At 64.3% G+C, this 18823-nt stretch overlaps 1 protein-coding gene across 2 annotated transcripts in view; it reads right to left on the minus strand.

Annotated features, from left to right (window-relative positions):
* The window catches only part of CDH4 (cadherin 4), a 540251-nt gene that overhangs the window by 23156 nt on the left and 498272 nt on the right, over nucleotides 1–18823 (minus strand). For both annotated transcript variants that reach the window (XM_047069547.1, XM_047069548.1), the window contains one exon: nucleotides 4810–4947. In XM_047069547.1, the coding sequence (XP_046925503.1) occupies nucleotides 4810–4947 (138 nt within the window). The remainder of the gene's footprint in view (nucleotides 1–4809; nucleotides 4948–18823) is intronic.

Consider the following 18823-nt stretch of genomic DNA (forward strand, 5'->3'; position numbering starts at 1 on the left):
GGGCATAGGAGGGGCAGGCAGGACGTCCCAGGGAGCCAGGCTGTGCCCACCTGCCCTTTGCCTGGACGGGGGTCACGTCTGGGGTCAGATGCACCTTCTCTCCAGGGTCTCCGTGCGCTTCCGTGGCGCCCGCTTCTCAGAGGTGTGTGCGGATCAAGGGGTGCCCTCCTCCTGGTGCGTCCCCCCTCCTGGTGCCCCACACAGCGCTCCCTCCCCTCGCTCCCTCCCCGGCCCTCCCAGGACTGGCACTTGGGGGAGCCCGCGGGGGTTTCAGTGCGGCTGCGTGTGGAGGGGAAGACGGGGTTTGGGCTGGCAGAGCTGGGCTGGGGCTGGGCCGGTGGGGGGCAGAGGTGGTCCCCCCGCAGGCCTGCCCGCAGGAGCGGGTGTGGGGCAGCCAGGGGCCCTCGCTGTGGCCGCTGAACGTGCTCCGCCTCAGGAGGGGACAGGACAGCCACGTGGCAGAGGCGGGGCCCGAGGCAGCAGGCGCTCTGGGTTTGACTGTCTCGCTGTGTGACCTCGGGCAGCCCGGAACTAGCCCTCTGGGCCTCAGTCGTCTCTGGTGGAAAAAGGGGCAGTGGCCATGTATGTGATGACCACCGTGGCCACGTCAGGGAAAACCTCTCAGGAAACACAGAAGCTTCTAGGCGTGACCACCAAGGCCACGTCGGGGGGGAACGTCCTCTCAGGAAACACAGAAGCTTCTAGGCATGACCACCGTGGTCACGTTGGGGGTGGGGGGGGAATCCTCTTAGGAAACACACAGAAGCTTCTAGGCGTGACAGCCATGATGCTACGGCTCCGTCCCCGGTCCGGGCGGCCATCTGCAGACACAGCAGTGGCACGGGGACACGGAGGACACGCGATGGTGGCCAGTGCACGTGGCTGTTCCGTGTCTCCTTCCCCCTCCGACGACTCTGTGTGAGCCTGACGTTATTCCCAAACGAGCACTGAAAACATCCCAAGGCCACTCAGAATCTACGGACACGGGAGGGTCTCCGAGACACATCGTGAGTGAAAGAACACAAGTCGGAGGACACCAGGCACGGAGCGGGGCGCAAGGTGGAGGCGGCGTGGGGCGGAAGGGGACGCCTTCGTCACGGTGGCTCCCTCGGTAGCTTTTCGGTTACGCTACCGTGTGTGCGAACTACCTGATTGGAAGCTCAGCCTGGTCTCCACTCTGCCTAGAACTCGTCTGTGGGCCTCGTGCGTAGAGCCGCACACGCAGTCACGGCGGCTCGCTTGGCTCAAGCTCCGTATCTGGACTTGGGATCAGAACGGGCCCCTCTGTTCCTGACGCCAAGAGGGATTAACTGCCTCGCCTCCTGGAGCCGGACCGGGCTGGCCGCCTGGACTGCATCAGGGAGGGAAGAAGGATGCGCAGCCGCCCAGGTTCCTGGGATAGTGATGCCGTAAGAGAAGCAGAGAAGACCCAGCCGGCTGGGGACGGCACCGAGACAAACTTCGTGACCAACCAGGGACCACACACGGGCGGTGGATCCGTCGCCCTGGCGGGAAGAGCTAGCTGGAAGCCTCCGCCGAGGGGAGGACGCTCTGCCCAGGACCCTCAATCGGACCCCCCCCCGGGCCGTTCACCGTGGGGCCTCCCCAGCCGGGAGGCTGGATGTGGTGAGCACCCGATGTGATGCATGAACCCTTCTCTCTCCTTCTCCGTACTCTCTCCCCCTTTGTGTTTACTCTGTTTACTTCCATACATTCCCTTTCCCTTATAATCGATACAGTTTTCCTCCATGAAACAGAATGTTTAGCTATGGTGAACTACTGTCATTCAGAACAATCTTAAAAACAGAGAAAAGGATGAAACGAAGGAGGGCATCCACGGACGGGGTGCTCACAGATGGTCCAAAGATCTGAGCTGGCCACGGGGGACCCCCAGGAACGTGGGAGATTGTCCGACCGCGCGGGTGCCACCACAGACGTGGGCTCCACGGGCGTTCTGTTGGATGAGAGAAGCCTGGCTCCGCAGAACTGCGCGACCCGCGTGACTCCATCCACGTGATGTCGTAGGACAAGCAAAGGTCACCCTGGCGATGGACACAGGGGTGGGGGCCGCCTCTGGGGACGGGCACGGGCCTGTGCTCCTGGCCGGTGGGAACGTTTCCCGGAAGGTCCGTGCGTTATGCCGCATTCCCGTCACACCTCAACAGCATCGGCAAGATCTCCATCCGACTCGAAGCCGGAGACCAAGAGGTCTCTCTGGGAGCGCTTGTCTGGAGCCGATGGGCTGTGTCTACTTTGGCTCCTGGTGTATTAGGCAGCGGCCGACCATCTTGGGCGTAAAAGAATCAGGCTGTTTGGGGGCAGCAGGGTGGGCGCAGGCTCTGGTCTGCCCCATGCCGGAGCCCTCTGCCTTTCCGCCTGTCGCTGCAGCCACCGGTCTGTGCCATCGCCTGCCCTCCCCGGGTGGCCACACCTTCTCCAGGGCACCTGGGTGCAAGCGCAGACCGGGATCTCAAGGCAGGTGGGGGCTCTGAGCATCCTTTCCGGTCTCTGGGAGCTTTTGCCAAACCCCGTGGTGGCCGGAGGTGACCAGGAGGGCTGGGCTGAGTCCTTGACTCCCCGGTCGCTATGGTGGCCCATGCCCAGAAGCACATCCTTCACTACCAACAGGGACAGCTGGCTTGGTTTCCTTCTGCCCTGTCCCCGTGGCGACAGTGGAGGTCCCGAGGCTGTTTCCTGGGGGTCCTGGCGGTCACGAGGGCTGGTGCCACCGCCCCAGCAGACAACAAGGGTTCGCAGTTGGCACCAGGACACGAGCGTATCCCCGGGAACAGTGTCCTCTTGCCTGGGTACCCGCCCGGGACCACCTGAGACCCCTGAGGCGGCAGGCGGGTTCTGAGCGTCCAAGGTGCCCACCCACTCGGCGCAACCGCCAGGGTCGATGTCAGATGCCTGGCGTGGTGCTGGCTCCGCCCCTCACTACAAGGTCACCTCTGGGAGGCGTCCTGCTCCCGAGGGTGCTGGGGTCACAGGCGCTAGCGCGGGCCTGGCATGTCCAGAAGACAGGTCTGCCCGGCCAGGTGTGTGCCAGGCCCTGCTGGGGCCTGCAGCCTGGGCATTATTCTCCTTCCAGGGTCGCTCGGGGCCGCTTCACCCATGTCCAGACTCCCCGGGACATTGGCCCAGGGCCTTTCCCGCCATTGCCCACTGGCCCAGGAGAGCAGGTGGCCGCGGAAGCCAGCCCGCTCCTCGCCAGGCGGGCTGTGGATCAGCAGCTCCGCCCGCGTGCAAGCTACCGTCCGCCCGCTAGATGGCGCTGCGCCCCCACAGGCAAGGCCACCCCGCCGGTTCCGGGATGTGGGAAGTTGGGGAGGGGGGTGGAGGTACAGGGCTGTGGGGTCTGGGGACTCTGTGATTTGGGGACAGGAGCACTCGGGGCGTGGGGCGTGGGGAAGCAGGAGGAGAAGATGCTTGGACCCCAGGGAGGCTCTCGTCTCCCAGACTCTGGCTTGTGAGATGTCTTCCTGGCGCTGACCGCCTTCTCGGGGAGGAGGGGTCTCCTCTCTGTTTCCCCACCGCCTTCCCCTCCCCCTCCCCCTCCCCCCTCGCTGCACAGCAGGTGCAGCTTCTGGGCTCCAATCCCAGCCGCTCCCACTTACGGGCTAGCAGTGAGGGTCTGGGCAAGTGACTTCGTGTCTCTGAGCCTCTGTCACTGAGGGACTGTCGGGCGAGGGCCCTGACCCTCACAAGGTTGGGGGGACCAGAGCCTGGCAGGGGAAGGCTCCCAGCGTGGCTTGTGCTGTCGCCATTACTGTCACTGTTCTTGCCGTGGCCCCCTCACCCAGTCGGCCCTCCGGGAGCCTGGACCCCAGCAGAGGCGGTGGCTCTGAGAGGCCATCCCGAGACCTTGGGGTGGCAGCCGCCAGCCAGCACCACTCTGGGGGCCCTTGCTGACCTGACCCTCCCTCCCGCCCATCCTGGCCCCTGCACCCGCCACACCTGAGGACGGGCGCCTGCCCTGGTTGGGGGTGGGGGCACAGCGCCGCTCGCCAAGGACCTGGGCAGTCATCCGGGGAGGGTGTGGACCAGTGAGTGGGGAGAGAGCAGGGCCGGCCCCCCGAAGACGGCTGGGTGGCACAGGAGGGGGTCACCAAACGTGCCGGGCACTGAGTGGGCCGTGAGGATTTCCTGGGGAGGGGCTCCTGGCGGGGCAGCGCTGTTGAATCTGTGACCCCGGGGCCCTGCCCCTGGGACGTGCCGGCATGAGCGCAGCTGGTCTCTGTGACTCGTGGGCTCTAGACTCAGAACGGAGGCGCATGAATGCCCACCAAGCGCACTTGGGCACCCAGGCCGGGAGCAGCCTGGTGTGGGCAGCGCTGCCTGAGGGGGAGGAACGCCCGGCGTGTCCCCACCCCCCACGACGTTCTGCTCACGGCAACGTTCTGCTCCCGCAGGAGCCCCCTCCCCGCCCAGGAGGTCGCGTTGCATACACGGCCACACGCAGCCGCACGCGTGCCTCCCAAAGCGACCGGGCCCCAAAACCACAGGTCAACTCCGGAGAGAGTGTCCAGCCCAGTCTGTCCCGGGCACTTCTCAGAGCGTCAGCTGCGGCTCAACATCGGGCCTCGCGGTGCCGGACTGGAGCACACGTCCCCCCCGCACCCACCCCCGGAGGCAGAGCCTTGGCAGGCCCTCCCGTCTGTCTCCCGCCGCAGACCCCGGGGAGGCCCCCTCCGCGTCGGCCTCCCGCTGCCCAGGGCCGTTGCGGCCCCGCTGTCCGTCCCTCCATCACACTCAGGGAGGGGAGAAGCGGCACGAGCCGCACCCGACGGCCGCGAGCTGCGTACTCACCGTGCTCGTGGTGAACTCCGGCGGGTTGTCGTTCACGTCCGTCACCGAGATGATGGCCGTGGCCGTGTTCGACAGGCCGTAGTTGAGGTTCCCTTCCATGTCTGTGGCCTGGACGATGACTGTGTACTGCTGCACTTTCTGGAGGGACAGGGGCGGGAGGGAACAGGCATCAGTTTGGGTTTCGGCCCGTCCTTTCCATCAACACGCGCGCTCCCCGTGGCCGGCCCCTGCCGGGCGGGACGCTGCCCGCAGGGGCCCTGGCCGCTCTCGGCTCCTGAGCCGCTGGGAGAACGCTCTCCTCCGCTTGCTGTGGGGCCACCGCGCGGCCCGGGGCGGCCTGGCTGCTCTCGTCTCGGCGTTCCCGGCTTCGGGAGGCGCGGATCATCGGTGCCGACGCAGCAGGGAGAACGGGGGGGCGAGAGCACCGTGTTGCGTGGGGTTCGGGAAACCAGGGATGGACGCTTTGCAGAGAGAGGGGCAATCCCACGGACACGCCAGGGCTCCATGAGCCGCCCTCAGACCGGCCTCCACATCCGCGGCTCAGAACAGGGTTCTGAGTTTACGGTTTTGTGCCATCGTTTCCTCGTTGTCTGTGCTCACCAAACGGAGCTCTGGGAGGCCACGGCTGTCTTCCTCGCCACCGTGTCCCCAAAGCCGACAGCAGCGCCCAACACATAGAGCATTAAATGTTCCTAAGCGACCGTCGGTGACCACAGAGATGCTGAGGAACAGTGAGCTTGTCCACTGAGGTCCCTTGGTGCCTGATAAGGCGTCTGTATATTTGTGGACAGCTGGGAGTCGCTGAGGGGCCTGGAGAGAAATCACGTGATCCAACAAGCGTATACAAGGGGTCAGCAAACTATGGCCCTCGGGCCAAATCTCCCTACCACTGCTTATTTAATCTGTAAATAAAGTTGTACTGACACAGGGCCACGTCCACTCAGCGCGCTGTCTGTGGCTTGTTTCTGCATGACAACAGCTGAGTGGCTGTGACAGAGATCACGTGGCCGGAAAAGCCTACAACGGTCACTGTCTGGCCCTTGACAGAAGGCGTGCGTCAGCCCTGGGCTCTGACACCAGACAGCATGAGCCGGGTACCCCCGGGGCAGGCTGGGCAGGGACACCACAAGCTTCTCCGGGAGCCAGGGCGGGGGAAACCGGGGGAGGCTTCTGGAAGAGGAGGGATGTGCTGCCCGGAGGTGACAGCGTGGCAGCCCCTCCCCAAGCTGGGAGGAGCGTGTCTGGGCTCACGAAGTCCACCTGGCTGGGCCCCGGACTGGGGTGGGGGCTCTGGGGGCTCGGGAGCGTCCACACACTGTTTCCCACCTAGAACCTGCCCTGTCCTCCCACCAGTCAAGGCCACTGTCCCATGCGACCGTGGCCTGGGGGCCCGGTGCAGCCCACTCCAGGGTCAGGACGCGTGTGGGGGTGGGGGGTGTGCTGGCTCCTGGCCCCCATCCTCCCCCCACTTCCTCCCCCTGGCTGTCACTCCAGGTGGTGACAGGAGCCCCTGGAGGAGCAGGAAACCGCTCCTCTGTGCACACCTGGGTCACTCCTTCTAGGGGACCGATCCGTTGGATGGGGGGTGGGGAGGCACAATCAGGGCTCCTCAACAGGCCTTCCAGGGCGACAGGCACGAGGGGAGGGGCCGAGAGGCGCGGCGGCACGGGGGCCGGCCTGCCAGGCCTCAGTCCCCATCTGTGAGAGGCTGTGTGCCTGGACTCCAGCCTAGTGCCTGGTACACAGTAGACCCTCGATCAGTGTTTGTTAAGTGAATTGAGTAAATGGCTAAAACAGCTGACACTTGTGAAAATGGATAGAACTTGCAACCAAGGAGACGTAAAAAAATAATAGAAATAGCTTCACTCTGGTGCTGTGCCACGTTCGAAAGTTTTCTCACAAAAGATAAACCTTTACTTCCTTCCCTTCTTCCTTTTACCATTTACCCATCCATCCACCCACCCATCTCTCCATCATCCATCCCTCCCTTCCTCCCTCCCTCCACCCATTCATCCCTCCATCCCCCTGTCCCTCTATCCTCCTATCCATCCAGCCCTCCACCCATCTACTCACCCATCCCTCCATCCACCCACCCGTCCACCCACCCATCCCTCCATCATCCCTCCCTCCCTCCCTCCCTGCCTCCACACACCCCATCCCTCCATCCCTGTCCCACCATCCACCTATCCATCCAGCCCTCCACCCATCCATCCATCTACTCATCCCTCCATCCACACCCCCATTCATCCCTCCACCCACCCATCCATCTATCCCCCCATCATCCATCCTGCCCCCTTCCCTCTCTCCTTCTAACCACCTGTCATTTATGTCAGGAGAACCACAACCACCCCATGAGGTGGCTGACATCTTCTCCTCTGTGCTGGGCACAAGGGAGCTCTAGAAAGAGGGAGAGGCTTCCCCTCGGAGGTGCATCAGAGATGGTTCTTGAACGAGGAGTGTAGGGCTCACTGGAGAGGGAAGCTCGGACAGGCAGCGTGAACAGCAGGGGCAGGAGGCCCAGTGAAATCAGCCCAGCACGTGGCCCTGCCCACGCGGCCCTGCGTCTTCCCACAGCTGGGGCCACCGAGCGCACCAGGGGCAGGTGGACGTGCCGGTGGGGATTCCGGATACCCGTCGTTGCCTTCTGGCTTTTGTCGTGGACAAAGTGCATGTGGAGCCAACGGTGCCCACACGGCAACATCGGTGAAGACACCTAGCGGTCTCTTTCTGAACGGACGGTACACGGAGAGCGTGGCCGGCGCCATCCTCGACGGACTGCCCGCGACAGCAGCACGGTCAGGGTTCACCTTCACCGGCGCGGACAAGGCACACGCAGAAACCCGCCAGGCCTGGCCTCGTGGCCCTGCCCGCGGCAGAGGCCGCGTCCCCAGGGCAGAAGGAAGACGCCCTTCCTTCCCGTCCATCAGAGGGGCCACCTGTGTCAGGTCACAGCTCTGCCTTGGCGAGGACTAGGACTCTGGTGCTGGAGGCGGTGCCCGTACCGGGGGAAGGCCGCCAAACCGATCCTGAATCCCCACATGCCTGAGCCTCGGTCCCTCTGCACCCCGCCCCGCGTGCTCCTTGCCCCACCAGGATGCGGGCGCAAAACCCGGTTTCCCGCAGCCTCGCTTTGGAAGGTTCTCTGGTTTAATCTGACTTTCTCCTCCCCCCCGCCCGCGCAGGACCGACTTCCAAGCCGCACAGAATCTCGGCGGAATCCACCCGTGATGGGCAGGGGACACCTCGGGCCTTCCTGCACGCCGGTGTCCCTCATCACGGGGCAACCCGGCCACCCGGCTGGGTCGGCGTCCCTCTGCCAGTCCTTCCATGTGGCCACACGTGCCCAAGCTGGTGCACACTGACTGTCACATCGCCCCCCACGGCTGGCCTGGCGCTCGGGCTCCGTGGCGAGCACCCTGTGGGCGCCATCGGGGGGAGCAGTGAACGAGTAAGTGGGGCCTGGCAAGACAGCGCCCGGCGCACGAGTGGGCAAGTGACGTGATGCCTGAAGGATGCGGGTGTGCAGGACCACACCCACCCCGCTCCCGGGTTGCTGGCTGCACTCTTCCCTTGGTGCATCATGGAGCCCTGGACTGTGAGACAGCCGGCACGTCCCCGCCCCTGTGCTGGCCTTGCTCAGGGCACACGGCAGCGTCCCCTTCAGTGAGGCTTCCCCCACGACCTGTGCCACTGGGGCTTTGACTGTCTGACCCCCGGGGTGGGAAGGAAGGGGGCCCGGTGGAGCAGACACGGAGCGACCAAACCTCCTGCCCCACCTTGCTTCCCAGGGCCACCACCACAAGGGGCCAGAGCAGAGGACCCGAGAGGGCACAGGCTGGAGGCCGAGGGAGAGATCTGGCCAGAGAAGAGAGGAAAAAAGTCTGATTGGAATGTGAAGTCTCTTTTCCACACCGTCCTGTGTCCTCCGTCATTGACTTACAAGCGACACGGGACCACCTGGGCTACTGGCCTCAGAGACACAGGGACACACATGCATGTGCACGTACGTGCGTACGTGAACGTGCGTGCCTGGTACCTGTATGCGGACATATGTATGCACGTATATAGGTATGTGAATGTGTACAGTTGTGTGCAAGTGTATTTGTGTGTGCACGTGTGCACGTATCCATGTGTACATCCATGTGTGCATATTTGTATACGCACACGCACGCACACATATAGGTACATGTACACATAGTGCACACGTGCATGTATCCACGTGTACATCCGTGTATGTTTGTGCACGCACACATGTGCACACACACAAGTATATGTATATGAGTATGCGTGATGCACGTATCCATGTGTACATCTGCGTGTATGCACACACACGCATAGAGGTACGTGTACACGTATGTGCACACACGCATGTGTCCACGTGTACGTCCATGTGCGCACGTTTGTGTCTGCACACGCGTGCATATAGATATATGTGCACACGTGTGCACGCGTGAAGGTATCCGTGTGTACATCCATGTGTGTGTGCACGTGTGTGCAGCCCACCACCACTAGAGGGTGTGCTGGTCTTGCTTTTGGAGGGTGGGTGGGGGACTCTCTGGGCCCTGAGTGGGTGGGGGGGAAGACCACCCCCCCAGGGAAGAAATGTGGGCAAGGCCCCAGCAGAGCTGGGCCTCCCGGTGGGCGGGGCTCTGAGACCCGGGCCAGCTCGGCCCTGATCAGGGTTTGCACGGCTGTGAGGCTCCCGGCTTGCGGGGGGTGGGAGGCACTCAGCTACTGTGCTGCTGCTTATGCTTTAGAAAGGACATTCTCAGACCCAGGAATGTCGTCTTTTTGCGGCACCAGATCCCCTTCTGGAACGGCATTCAGAGGCTGAGGAAGGCGGCCAGTCACCTGGCGTCCTTGGACACGATACCCTTACATAACCATCCCGTCGTTACTTACGGGAAGGCTTTGGCATGGTCAGCGGGTTGATGTATTCATTAAATAAGGCTTCGTGTCATCGTTTCCGCGAGGCCTGGTGTGGGAGCCCTGACACGGCAAGGGACGTTTTTCAGGGCTGTTCTAGTGCCTCCGGCTGGCGACGCCACAGACCACATTTGCCGCGAGGCGCCTACGTTCCAGCGGCCCTGGGGAGCAGGGGTGAAACCCTCCCTACTTTGCAGTGGATCAAACTGAGTCCCGGGAGGGGGGCGCACATGGCTGGTGGATGGTGTGGCTGGGGTCTGGCCGTCTGGAGCCCCCAAAACCTGCCGCCCGGGTCTCCTGGGACAAAGAGATGACCCTGGACCCACAGTGGTCCTTCTCCACGGGCTGAGCTGTGCAGCGGGCCTCTGATCTCCATATCGGCCCCTGATGGAGCTGCAGGGAGGTGGCCGGTGGGGAGTGGGCGGGCCTGGGCCTCCTGAGTCTCCCACCAACCGCCCCCCGCTGCTGCCCAGGGGGACCCCTCCTCCTCCGGTGCAGTGAATTCGTTGAAATGGGATCTGGCCATTTTCAAGTTCGAGACGAGGTAAGAAAATCGAAAGTGGGGGGTCCCGGGGGTTTTTGCTTAAGATCCCCATAGCTCAGCATTTAAATTTTGCAGAACATCCGTCAAGAATGCAGCTGGCTGACCTGCCCGAGAAAAGCATCCAAGCTTCCTGCGGGCCCGTGTTACCCACTCCCCGTGCCGGCCACCAGGACCGCACCCTGACCCACGTCAGGCCTGGGCTTGGACCCCCACGTGCCGGAGGGGCCCGGGCCGCCCCCCGGCCCGAGAATGGCCCGTGTCACCCCCCACGCTCGTGTCTGCTGCAGGTGCTCTGCAACGGGCTGGCAGCCGGGATGCAGGTGTAAGTTCAGGCTGAGAGCCCGGCGTCCACCGGGCAAGCCACAGACCCTCCCAGCATCCCTCCTCCCTGAATGAGGCTGGGGTTCTCCTGCTGTCTGGTCACCGCCGGTGCCCCGATGCTCCCACCCTGGGCCACAGGCCCCCTCGTGCTTCCCTGTCACTGCAGTCACTGCTGGAACTGCCATCCCTCAGACGCTGACCTACGAGTACACTGGGGGCTTGGCCTCCCCCCTGCGCCTGGGGCTTACTTGCTTAGCACCTGGGTGTCGGATCAGGCCCTGAGAACCAGCCAGGAGAGCTCACGGGACGGACACTGTGGGAGGAGGGCTCACGGGAGGGACACCGTGGGAGGAAGGGACACGGGAGGGACGCCGGGGGAGGAGGGGACACGGGAGGGATGCCGGGGGAGGAGGGGAAACAGGAGGGACGCCGGGGGAGGAGGGGACATGGGAGGGACACTGCGGGAGGTGGCACGGGAGGGACACCACGGGAGGAGGGGACACGGGAGGGACACTGCGGGAAGAGGGGCTACGGGGGGAAGGGGGCGCAGGAGGCGGGGGAGGCGGCACGGGCTGCTGCTCCTGTTCACTGGGACTCGTCCCAAGGGGTGCAGGGAGTGTGACCACCAAGGAACATGGGCTGCGGGTCCTTGAAAGCTCCGTCACCCCACGAGCAGCGATCTCGCGCCTCGGCACATGCCCGGGGGGCTGGGAAAAGAGTCCAACGCAAACGCTTGTCCAGGGCTCGCAGGTGCACTGGCCACGCGGCCACAGGTGGAAACAACCCGGACGCCCATCCACCCGTGATGAATGACCGGCTGCGGTCCACGCACACGCTGCAATACGACTTTGGCACCTCTGGGAGGAACGGAGCACGGACACGTGCTGCCCCAGGGGCGAACCTTGACGGCACGGCACTGGGCGAAGGGAGCAGAGGCCGCCTGCTCTCGGGCCCCGCTGACGTGACACGTCCTGCCAGCGCCAGCCAGTTGAGACAGACATCGGAACAGTGGCCGCTGGGGGCTGGGGGGCAGGAGGGGCCGCCGGCGGGGACAGCGTTTTGGGGGGGATGACCAGGCGGGGGGGCGTCTCCACTGCCCTCCGCACCCTCGGGGTGTGTGGGGCCGGCCGCCTCCCCCCAGGGCTGCGGCGATGCTGCGGCCGCGACAAGCCTCACCCGGCCCCCATCTCCTCCCTCTGCACCGCCAGGTTACTCTGCAAATGAGAGAACGTTCCAGCACTTCAGGGACGGTGTCCTCCCTTGACTGCACGGGGAGTGGCCACGCAGTCCCCAGCAGCGGATGAGCAGGGTGCCTGGCTGCGTCCCCATCTCCCTCTGTGGGACCGAGGGGAGAAGAGCTCTCAGGAACGACCACCGAGGATTTCGGGGGTCTGAGACCCTGGGAAGACACAAGCCAGTGGCAGGGGGCGGGGGGGGGGCTGTCCCGTCCTAGGAGATGCCTTGGTCCCTGAGTCCTGGAGTTTCTCCCCCTCGGGGCCCCTCCCGGCCACCCGCCTGGGTCACAGACACAAGCACCTGCACTGGCGGGAGGTGGGGCAGCCACGGCCACGTACACACAGCTCACGCCTGATCACGGAGGGGCCACGTGCCCTAGCTCCGCAAGTCCAGGATTCCGCGGGGCCTGCAGGGCCCGTGCCCTCCTGCACTGTTGCTCTGGGCGTTTCCCACTTGGTGTTGCTGCCATCTGGGGCCACGTCATTCTCTGAGGGGGGCCGTCCCCAAGTCGCGACGATCAGAACTGTTCGCAGACGTGGGGGAGGGAATCCCCCTGGCTGGGAACCATCACTCCAGGGGAGGAGACAGCCGATACGTGAGCAAAACGTGCCACATCAGATAGTGACAAGGGCTGTAGGAGAATGAAGGAGAAGCGGGCCGAGAGTGGGGGGGGGTTCGTGGGGTGCTAGTTTCCACAGGCTGGCCACACAGGGCTTCTTTGTGAAGGAGTCACTCGATCGGCCAACTGGTGGGTATCCCGGGGAGGGATGTTTTAGGCAGCGGGAACAGCCAGTGCAAAGGCCCTGAGGCAGGCACTCTGGCGTGGCCGGGAAGGGAGGCCAGCGAGCAGGGGCAAGGTGGACCAGAGGGTGCAGAGGATACAGAAGCTACATTTGGATTTTACTCTGGGGGAGACAGGAAGCCACCGGAGGGTCTGAGAAGGCAGCGGAGGTCGGATCCGGTGTGGACTGGATCCCCTGGCTGTTGAGTGAGGACAGAAGTAGGGCAGGAGCAGAGGCCAGGAGACCAGCTGGGAAGGTGCCATCGAGGTCCGGCGGGCGGAGCAAGCAGGGGTGGGTGAGACAGACTGGAGGGGCCGTGGGGGCAGGGGCCCTGGCGGCCGAGGGCGTGGGGACGCAGGCCAGGTGGGGGCGGGGAGGGGGCCGACACGCGTGGTCGGCACAGTGACCACGTAGGGACGTCCCTCCCTCTGCCTGGAGACGCTGGCTCTTCCCCCCTCTCTCTTGGGACGGGGTCGCTCTCCCTTCTGCCCCTCACTCTTGCTGGCGGCTCCGTGTGAGAGAACACAGGCGCCCGCCTGGGGCCCGTGGCTGCCGGACGGTGGGGCTGCAGGGACCCCCGGGCAGAGGCCGGCCTCCCGGCGCCTTGGGAGAGCGGCACCCAGAATCCAGAGCCTCCCAATTTTCAGAGAATCCAGAAACCGGGACTTTTGTACAAAAATCTCCCGCTTAAATGCCGTTTTAAAACAACCAACCCTCACTTCTGTGGCCGGACCTGTCTCTGGGCTGCTCGAGACCCTGGATTGGCTGACAAGGTGCCTCGAAGCCGAGGGCACGGGTGAGATCCCTGTTCCACCCCAAGGAACGCGCCAGCTAGGGTCACCTGAGGTGGGAGCAGCTTTGGGGCCGCCCGGTGTCTGCCCTCGTGCCGGGAGGGCAGCCGCCTACGTAGACGAGCGAGCACGGCCGCCACGCCGGTGGAACTTTAATTACAAAGTTGGATTTATTCACAGGCTGGGTCTGGCCGAGCCCCGGCCAGCACCGCCCTGACATCGCCCTCCTCCGGAGCCCGGGCGAGGGCGGGCCCTGCCCCCCCCCCCCCGCCTCCCCCGCCATCCCGTCAAACCGCACACCTCCAGGAAGAGGGTGGCCTCCCTGCGCCCCTGCCCTCCAGCCAGCCTCTGAGGAGGAGGCAGAGATGGGAGACGCCTGTCAGGGCTGAGAAGGCGGGGAGGGCTTCCTGGAGGAGTTGGCAGGTGGTCCTGCCACGACTCCCATCCCAGGGCTGGGACACGGGGCCCGGGCTGTTCCCGTGGGAGGCCCGGGTCCTTGACCTGCCTCTTGCCCCGCACTCACATCTCGGCTCAACAAAAAGATCAAAACCAATGAAAGGTCCACAGCGGGGGACAAGTCGCGCAGATCCCAACGACGGAAAGCGGGGAGGCCGTGGCGGTGATGCACCACCAGGCGCCACCGGGGGCCACACCCTTCGGCCGTCGGGACGGCTCTGCTCCAACTGAGGACACAGCGGCCTCGGCGAGCGCAGGGAAGGGAACGCGGGTGCGCCCTGGTGTTCGTGTCTCTTCCAGAGCGAGGGTGGCGGACCGCTCTTTTCTTCTTGGTGCTTATTTGTGTTTTCTTTAAAAACATGTTTCTAGGGGCGCCTGGGTGGCTCCGTCGGTTAAGCGGCCGGCTTCGGCTCAGGTCACGATCTCGAGATCCGTGAGTTCGAGCCCCGCGTCGGGCCCTGGGCTGATGGCTCGGAGCCTGGAGCCTGTTTCTGATTCTGTGTCTCCCTCTCTCTCTGCCCCTCCCCTGTTCATGCTCTGTCTCTCTCTGTCCCAAAAATAAAAAAACGTTAAAAAAAATTAAAAAAAAAAACATGTTTCTAAATACTTATTTATTTTGAGAGAGAGCGTGGGTGGGGAGGAGCAGAGAGCGAGGGAGAGAGAATCCCAAGCAGGCTCCGAGCTGCCAACACAGAGCCCGACGTGGGGCTCAAGCTCACAAACCGTGAGATCACGACCTGAGCCGAAAGCAAGAGTGGGACACGTAACCGACTGGGCCCCCAGGGGCCCCCTTATTTGCGTTTTCTACCACGGACATGTTGCTTTTGTGATAAGAGAGACCGCGAGGCGTTATCGTGGAGAAAGGCTCCAAAGGCTCCATCCAGCCTGGGCTCCGGGGCAGGAGTGGCTGTGACGTCCAGCGCTGGACCCCGTGGCCAGAAACGCGGCTCTGAGGGTTCACAGCATGCGTGGATGGGCCACCGTGTCGGGAGCGGGCAGGGGCGGGCGGCAGGGTCTGGGGTGCAGATCGAAAGCCCCATGACGAGAGCACCTTTGTGTCTCCTCTCCTCCCCTTTCCGGCGAGGAGAGCGGGAGGACTTCCCGGGCGACATCCAGGCCACACGGGGTGAACTTACCCAGGGCTCCATAAACATGCCTGAACACCAGCCGGCGAGGAAGGCCCACCTCCACCCTGCCCGGCCCCGCCACTGCCTCCCCTGCAGTGGGCGTCTTTGGAGGGCTTACAAGGGGCTCATTTTCTAGGAAAACACAGTTTTGGAATTTCCCGTGTGGCCTGCCACCAGGCTTGTCGTGAAGCAAAGGGGACACGACGATGCCACCAGGCTTGTCGTGTAGCAAAGGGGACACGACGACCCCGTGACCACAGGATGCCCCCCCCCGAATCCGAGGAACGGGACGGCGTGGACTGCGGCCGATGGCGGTGATCCACGAGGGTCATCACACTGGAGCAAAGCTGCGTGGACCCTCCTCCACGAAATCTCTTCGTGTGCCGACAACGCAGGTGCGGCATCCCGGGACCCCCGGGCAGGTGCTGGCTTCGCGTCCCTGCAAGTCCCGTGAGGCCACGAGAGAACTTCCTGGGCCCACCCTCGTGCGGGGAGACACCGCGAATCGATGAAGGTGGCCGGCGAGGGTCAGCACGCGTGGGGACGGAGAGCCTGGGTGGGGTCCGTGGTGACCGAGTGACCTCGCCCAGGGGTGGGTGAAAGCGAGTCCCAGGACGTCCGGGGCTCGACACCAGCCGCACGACACAGCCGTCAGAACAGAAAGCCACCCTCGCCTTCGGAACGGGGCCCGAGTGTCACGTTCGCCGTCCCGTCCGGCCACAGACACTCTAACCGGGGAGGTTCAGGTGAGCGGTGCCTCCCGCTGGGCACACGGGAGACGCTGGGGCCTCTCACACCTTACGAGGCCTCTGCTGACATTTTAATCATGTAAAAACGCTCAATTTACATAGCTCTGCCTAATTAGACACGGTGGCAATTATGTTTGTGGATTTTCCCGTCCATAAAGATGGCTCGCTGTGCCAGACGGGAAGCTGGCTCCGAGCAGCGTCTGCGGGGTTTCTCTCCCCAGGATGCTGCCGTTCCCGGGGTGGGGGGACCAATACCCTCACGGAGAGAGAAGGAAAAGGCAGATCTGTGTAGGTGTCTCGTGGAGAAACCACGTCCTGTGGCCTGCGTGCCGCCCAAGGGGCAGGGGGAGGGCGCCCTGGCCGGGCAGGGGCTCGGGAGTCACCTGGGGTCCCCAGGCCCTGCCAGCAGCTGCCCGCCGCTGTTACAAAAGCCTGGAAATGGAGCTGTGTTACTGTTTGCCACCGAGCGGCCCGGACCAGGGCGTCCGCTCGACTGCGGGCCTTTATTCACACTCTCCCGGAGGCCAGCGGGGGAAGCTCAGGGCAGCTGGGACCAAAGCACAAGCAGGAGCTGGGGACATCAGTGAGGGGAGGACCCTCCCGCGGCCACCCCCACCGCGTCCTCTACCCGGAGGCAAAGGCAGACCCCGCGGGGAGCGCCTGTGGGCAAAGCGGGAGTGGGGATCTGGTGCGGGCCACCTGCCACGTCTTGCCAAGCCGCTGACGGGAGCCAGGCAGAGCCACAGTCCTGGCACCTCCCCGGGGCACAGAGTCACAAACTCAGAGTGAGCTCCCCCAGGGGGACAGACACGGCGCCCTGAATCCTGACGGCTGGTATCTCACGGTCATCCTCGGAGCGTCCCTCTTTCAGCTCCAGGCCCCACTCTCTGATGAAGTGCAAACGCCACCTTGTCCTGCCTCTTATCAACCATTCCCACTTTAGTATAAAGCTCTGGGTACCAACTCTGGTGGACCGAGTCCAGTAAAAAAGGCCCCAAAGAGCGAGGACACATAGGTTGGAGCGCTTGGTAGCTGGGAAACAAAAAAGTCCAGGCAAGTCCTGATCTCTCCGAGCTTCAGTCAGAGGCAACAGGTGAGAGAGATGGGCTCGCACGGATCCAAGGTCTGACAGCAGGCAGGGATAAGGGTGGGCTGGCTGCAGCCCCGAGGGGTATGGGGCAGGCCGCACAGGGCTCAGGTGGCATGGTGACAGATTTCTCAGACCGTGTCGCCGTGGGTCTGCCTCCCTGCTGGTCCCGCCCTTGCCACGTCCACCCTGCTGACGCTTCTACACGTTTCTTGAGCAACCGCAGCGCCCGAGGCACCCAGCCGATCGCCGGGCCGTCAGACCGAGCCTGCCATCCAGAGCTCGTCGGGCAGGGGACTCGCTGTAAAGGAGCCAACAAGCTTGCGCAGTCTCCCTCGAGGGGGGGCCGCGAAGGAAACGCCCGGTTCAGGGGGAGGCGGAGGACGGGTGCCAGCCCTGTGCAGACTGGTCAGAGACACCTCCCTGGGGGCGACGTCTGTGGAGACAGGAAGAACCGGGGCCTCAGGTCCCCGGGGACAGGGGAGGGTGTGGTGGGGGGTGAGCCATGAGGCGGCGGCGGAGGGGTGGGCCAGCCCTCAGCACCTGGGGAGTGGGAAGCTGGGGGGGGGCTGTGGGCAGCATGGGCACAGAGGCGGCTCCTGGCACTTCTCAGGCGCCACCTCCTTCCTCCAGACCCCCTGACGTCCCTTCTGTCCGGGGACCTCCCCCTTTGCCCTACAGAACTCCCGGGCTTGCCTGGCATCACCATGACGCCTCGCCCCATGACGCCGAAGGAGGCAGGGAGTGTCCATCAACTGCCTCAGGACCACGGCAGCCTGTGGTCTGTGGATGTGCTAATCAGTGCAGAGAGCTTGTGTCTAATTATTTCACTTGACTCGCTTAAGATTCAGAGACCACCTGCTCTGGGCGGGAGGATGGGAAGGGCAGCTGGAGAGGGGCGCTCGGCCACTGAGCAGACACCCGAGGCGGCCTCCCCAAAGGAGAGGCCCAGCCTCCCGGTGGGACGGGGCCGAGGGGCAGTGGAGGCCGGCGGACCCGGCACGGCCACACTCTACCCAGGCCGAGCGATGTGCGGGCTGGTGCGTTCCCAGCGTCTCTGAGAACACAGGGCAGAGGCCGGACGGCAGCGCCCTTGGCGGTCCCTTCGCCAGGGGCACAGTGCCGGCAGCAGGCGCACGGCAGGGGTGTGGAGGACGGGGCCCACGCGGTGCAGGGGCTCAGACAGGACAGGAGGGTTCCTGGGTGGGCCGTCTCCACTCGGGTGCAGGGGCTCTCCCTGCTGGACAACACAGCCTTTCTAGGGGGGCCTTTGTGGGGGCTTTGCATCTGCAAAGTCGGCTCGAAGGTCTGAAGCGTGAGGTCAGGTGGGGGAGGACTTGACTGCAGGGCTTTGTGCCGAAGGCCGGACGACCGTCCAGCACAGGATGTGGACGTGGCTGTAGTGTGTGTGTGTGGGGGGGTCAGGCCAGCACGTCACCGCACGGGACGCTTGTGGGAAGAGCTCGGCTGAGTGAACGGTGAAGACAGAGGGGCCCGGAGACCCTGGGAAAGACTGGATTTTGTCCTGAGAAAGGAGGCCATGGAGGGTGTTCATCTGGGCGACGGGTGACTGGAGACTCAGGGCAGAGGGTCACGGGGCACGGAGGTCATTGTGCTTCACGGTGTTGGGTCACCGGTCACTCTCTCACCAGCCCCCCTGCTCTGCACCCCTCGGCCGTGTCTGTCAAAGGGTGCCCTCCGGCCTCTGGGCCCCGCGTACAAGGAGCCACCGCCGCTTCGGCCGGTGTCCCTTTAAGGGTGGGCGCGGCTGTCACCGGCCGACGGACGGGGCATCTCACGTCTCCCAGGCAGCGGCAGTCGGCGGAGCTGGGAAGGCCCTGAGCCGCGGGTCACACATCCAGCCCCACTCGAGGGTGCGTCCTGCCACCGGGCTGCCTGTGCCCTCAGAGGTCACGTCCTCTTCCTGTCCCACCTCTCCTGATCGGCCAAACCCGACTCTCGAGGACCCTGTTGCCTGTCACGGCCGCTCCAGTC

This window comes from Lynx rufus, unplaced genomic scaffold, assembly GCF_022079265.1.
Source record: "Lynx rufus isolate CCGP_SWC_20201006 ecotype Redwood Valley unplaced genomic scaffold, mLynRuf1.p SCAF_8, whole genome shotgun sequence".
NCBI lineage: Eukaryota > Metazoa > Chordata > Mammalia > Carnivora > Felidae > Lynx > Lynx rufus.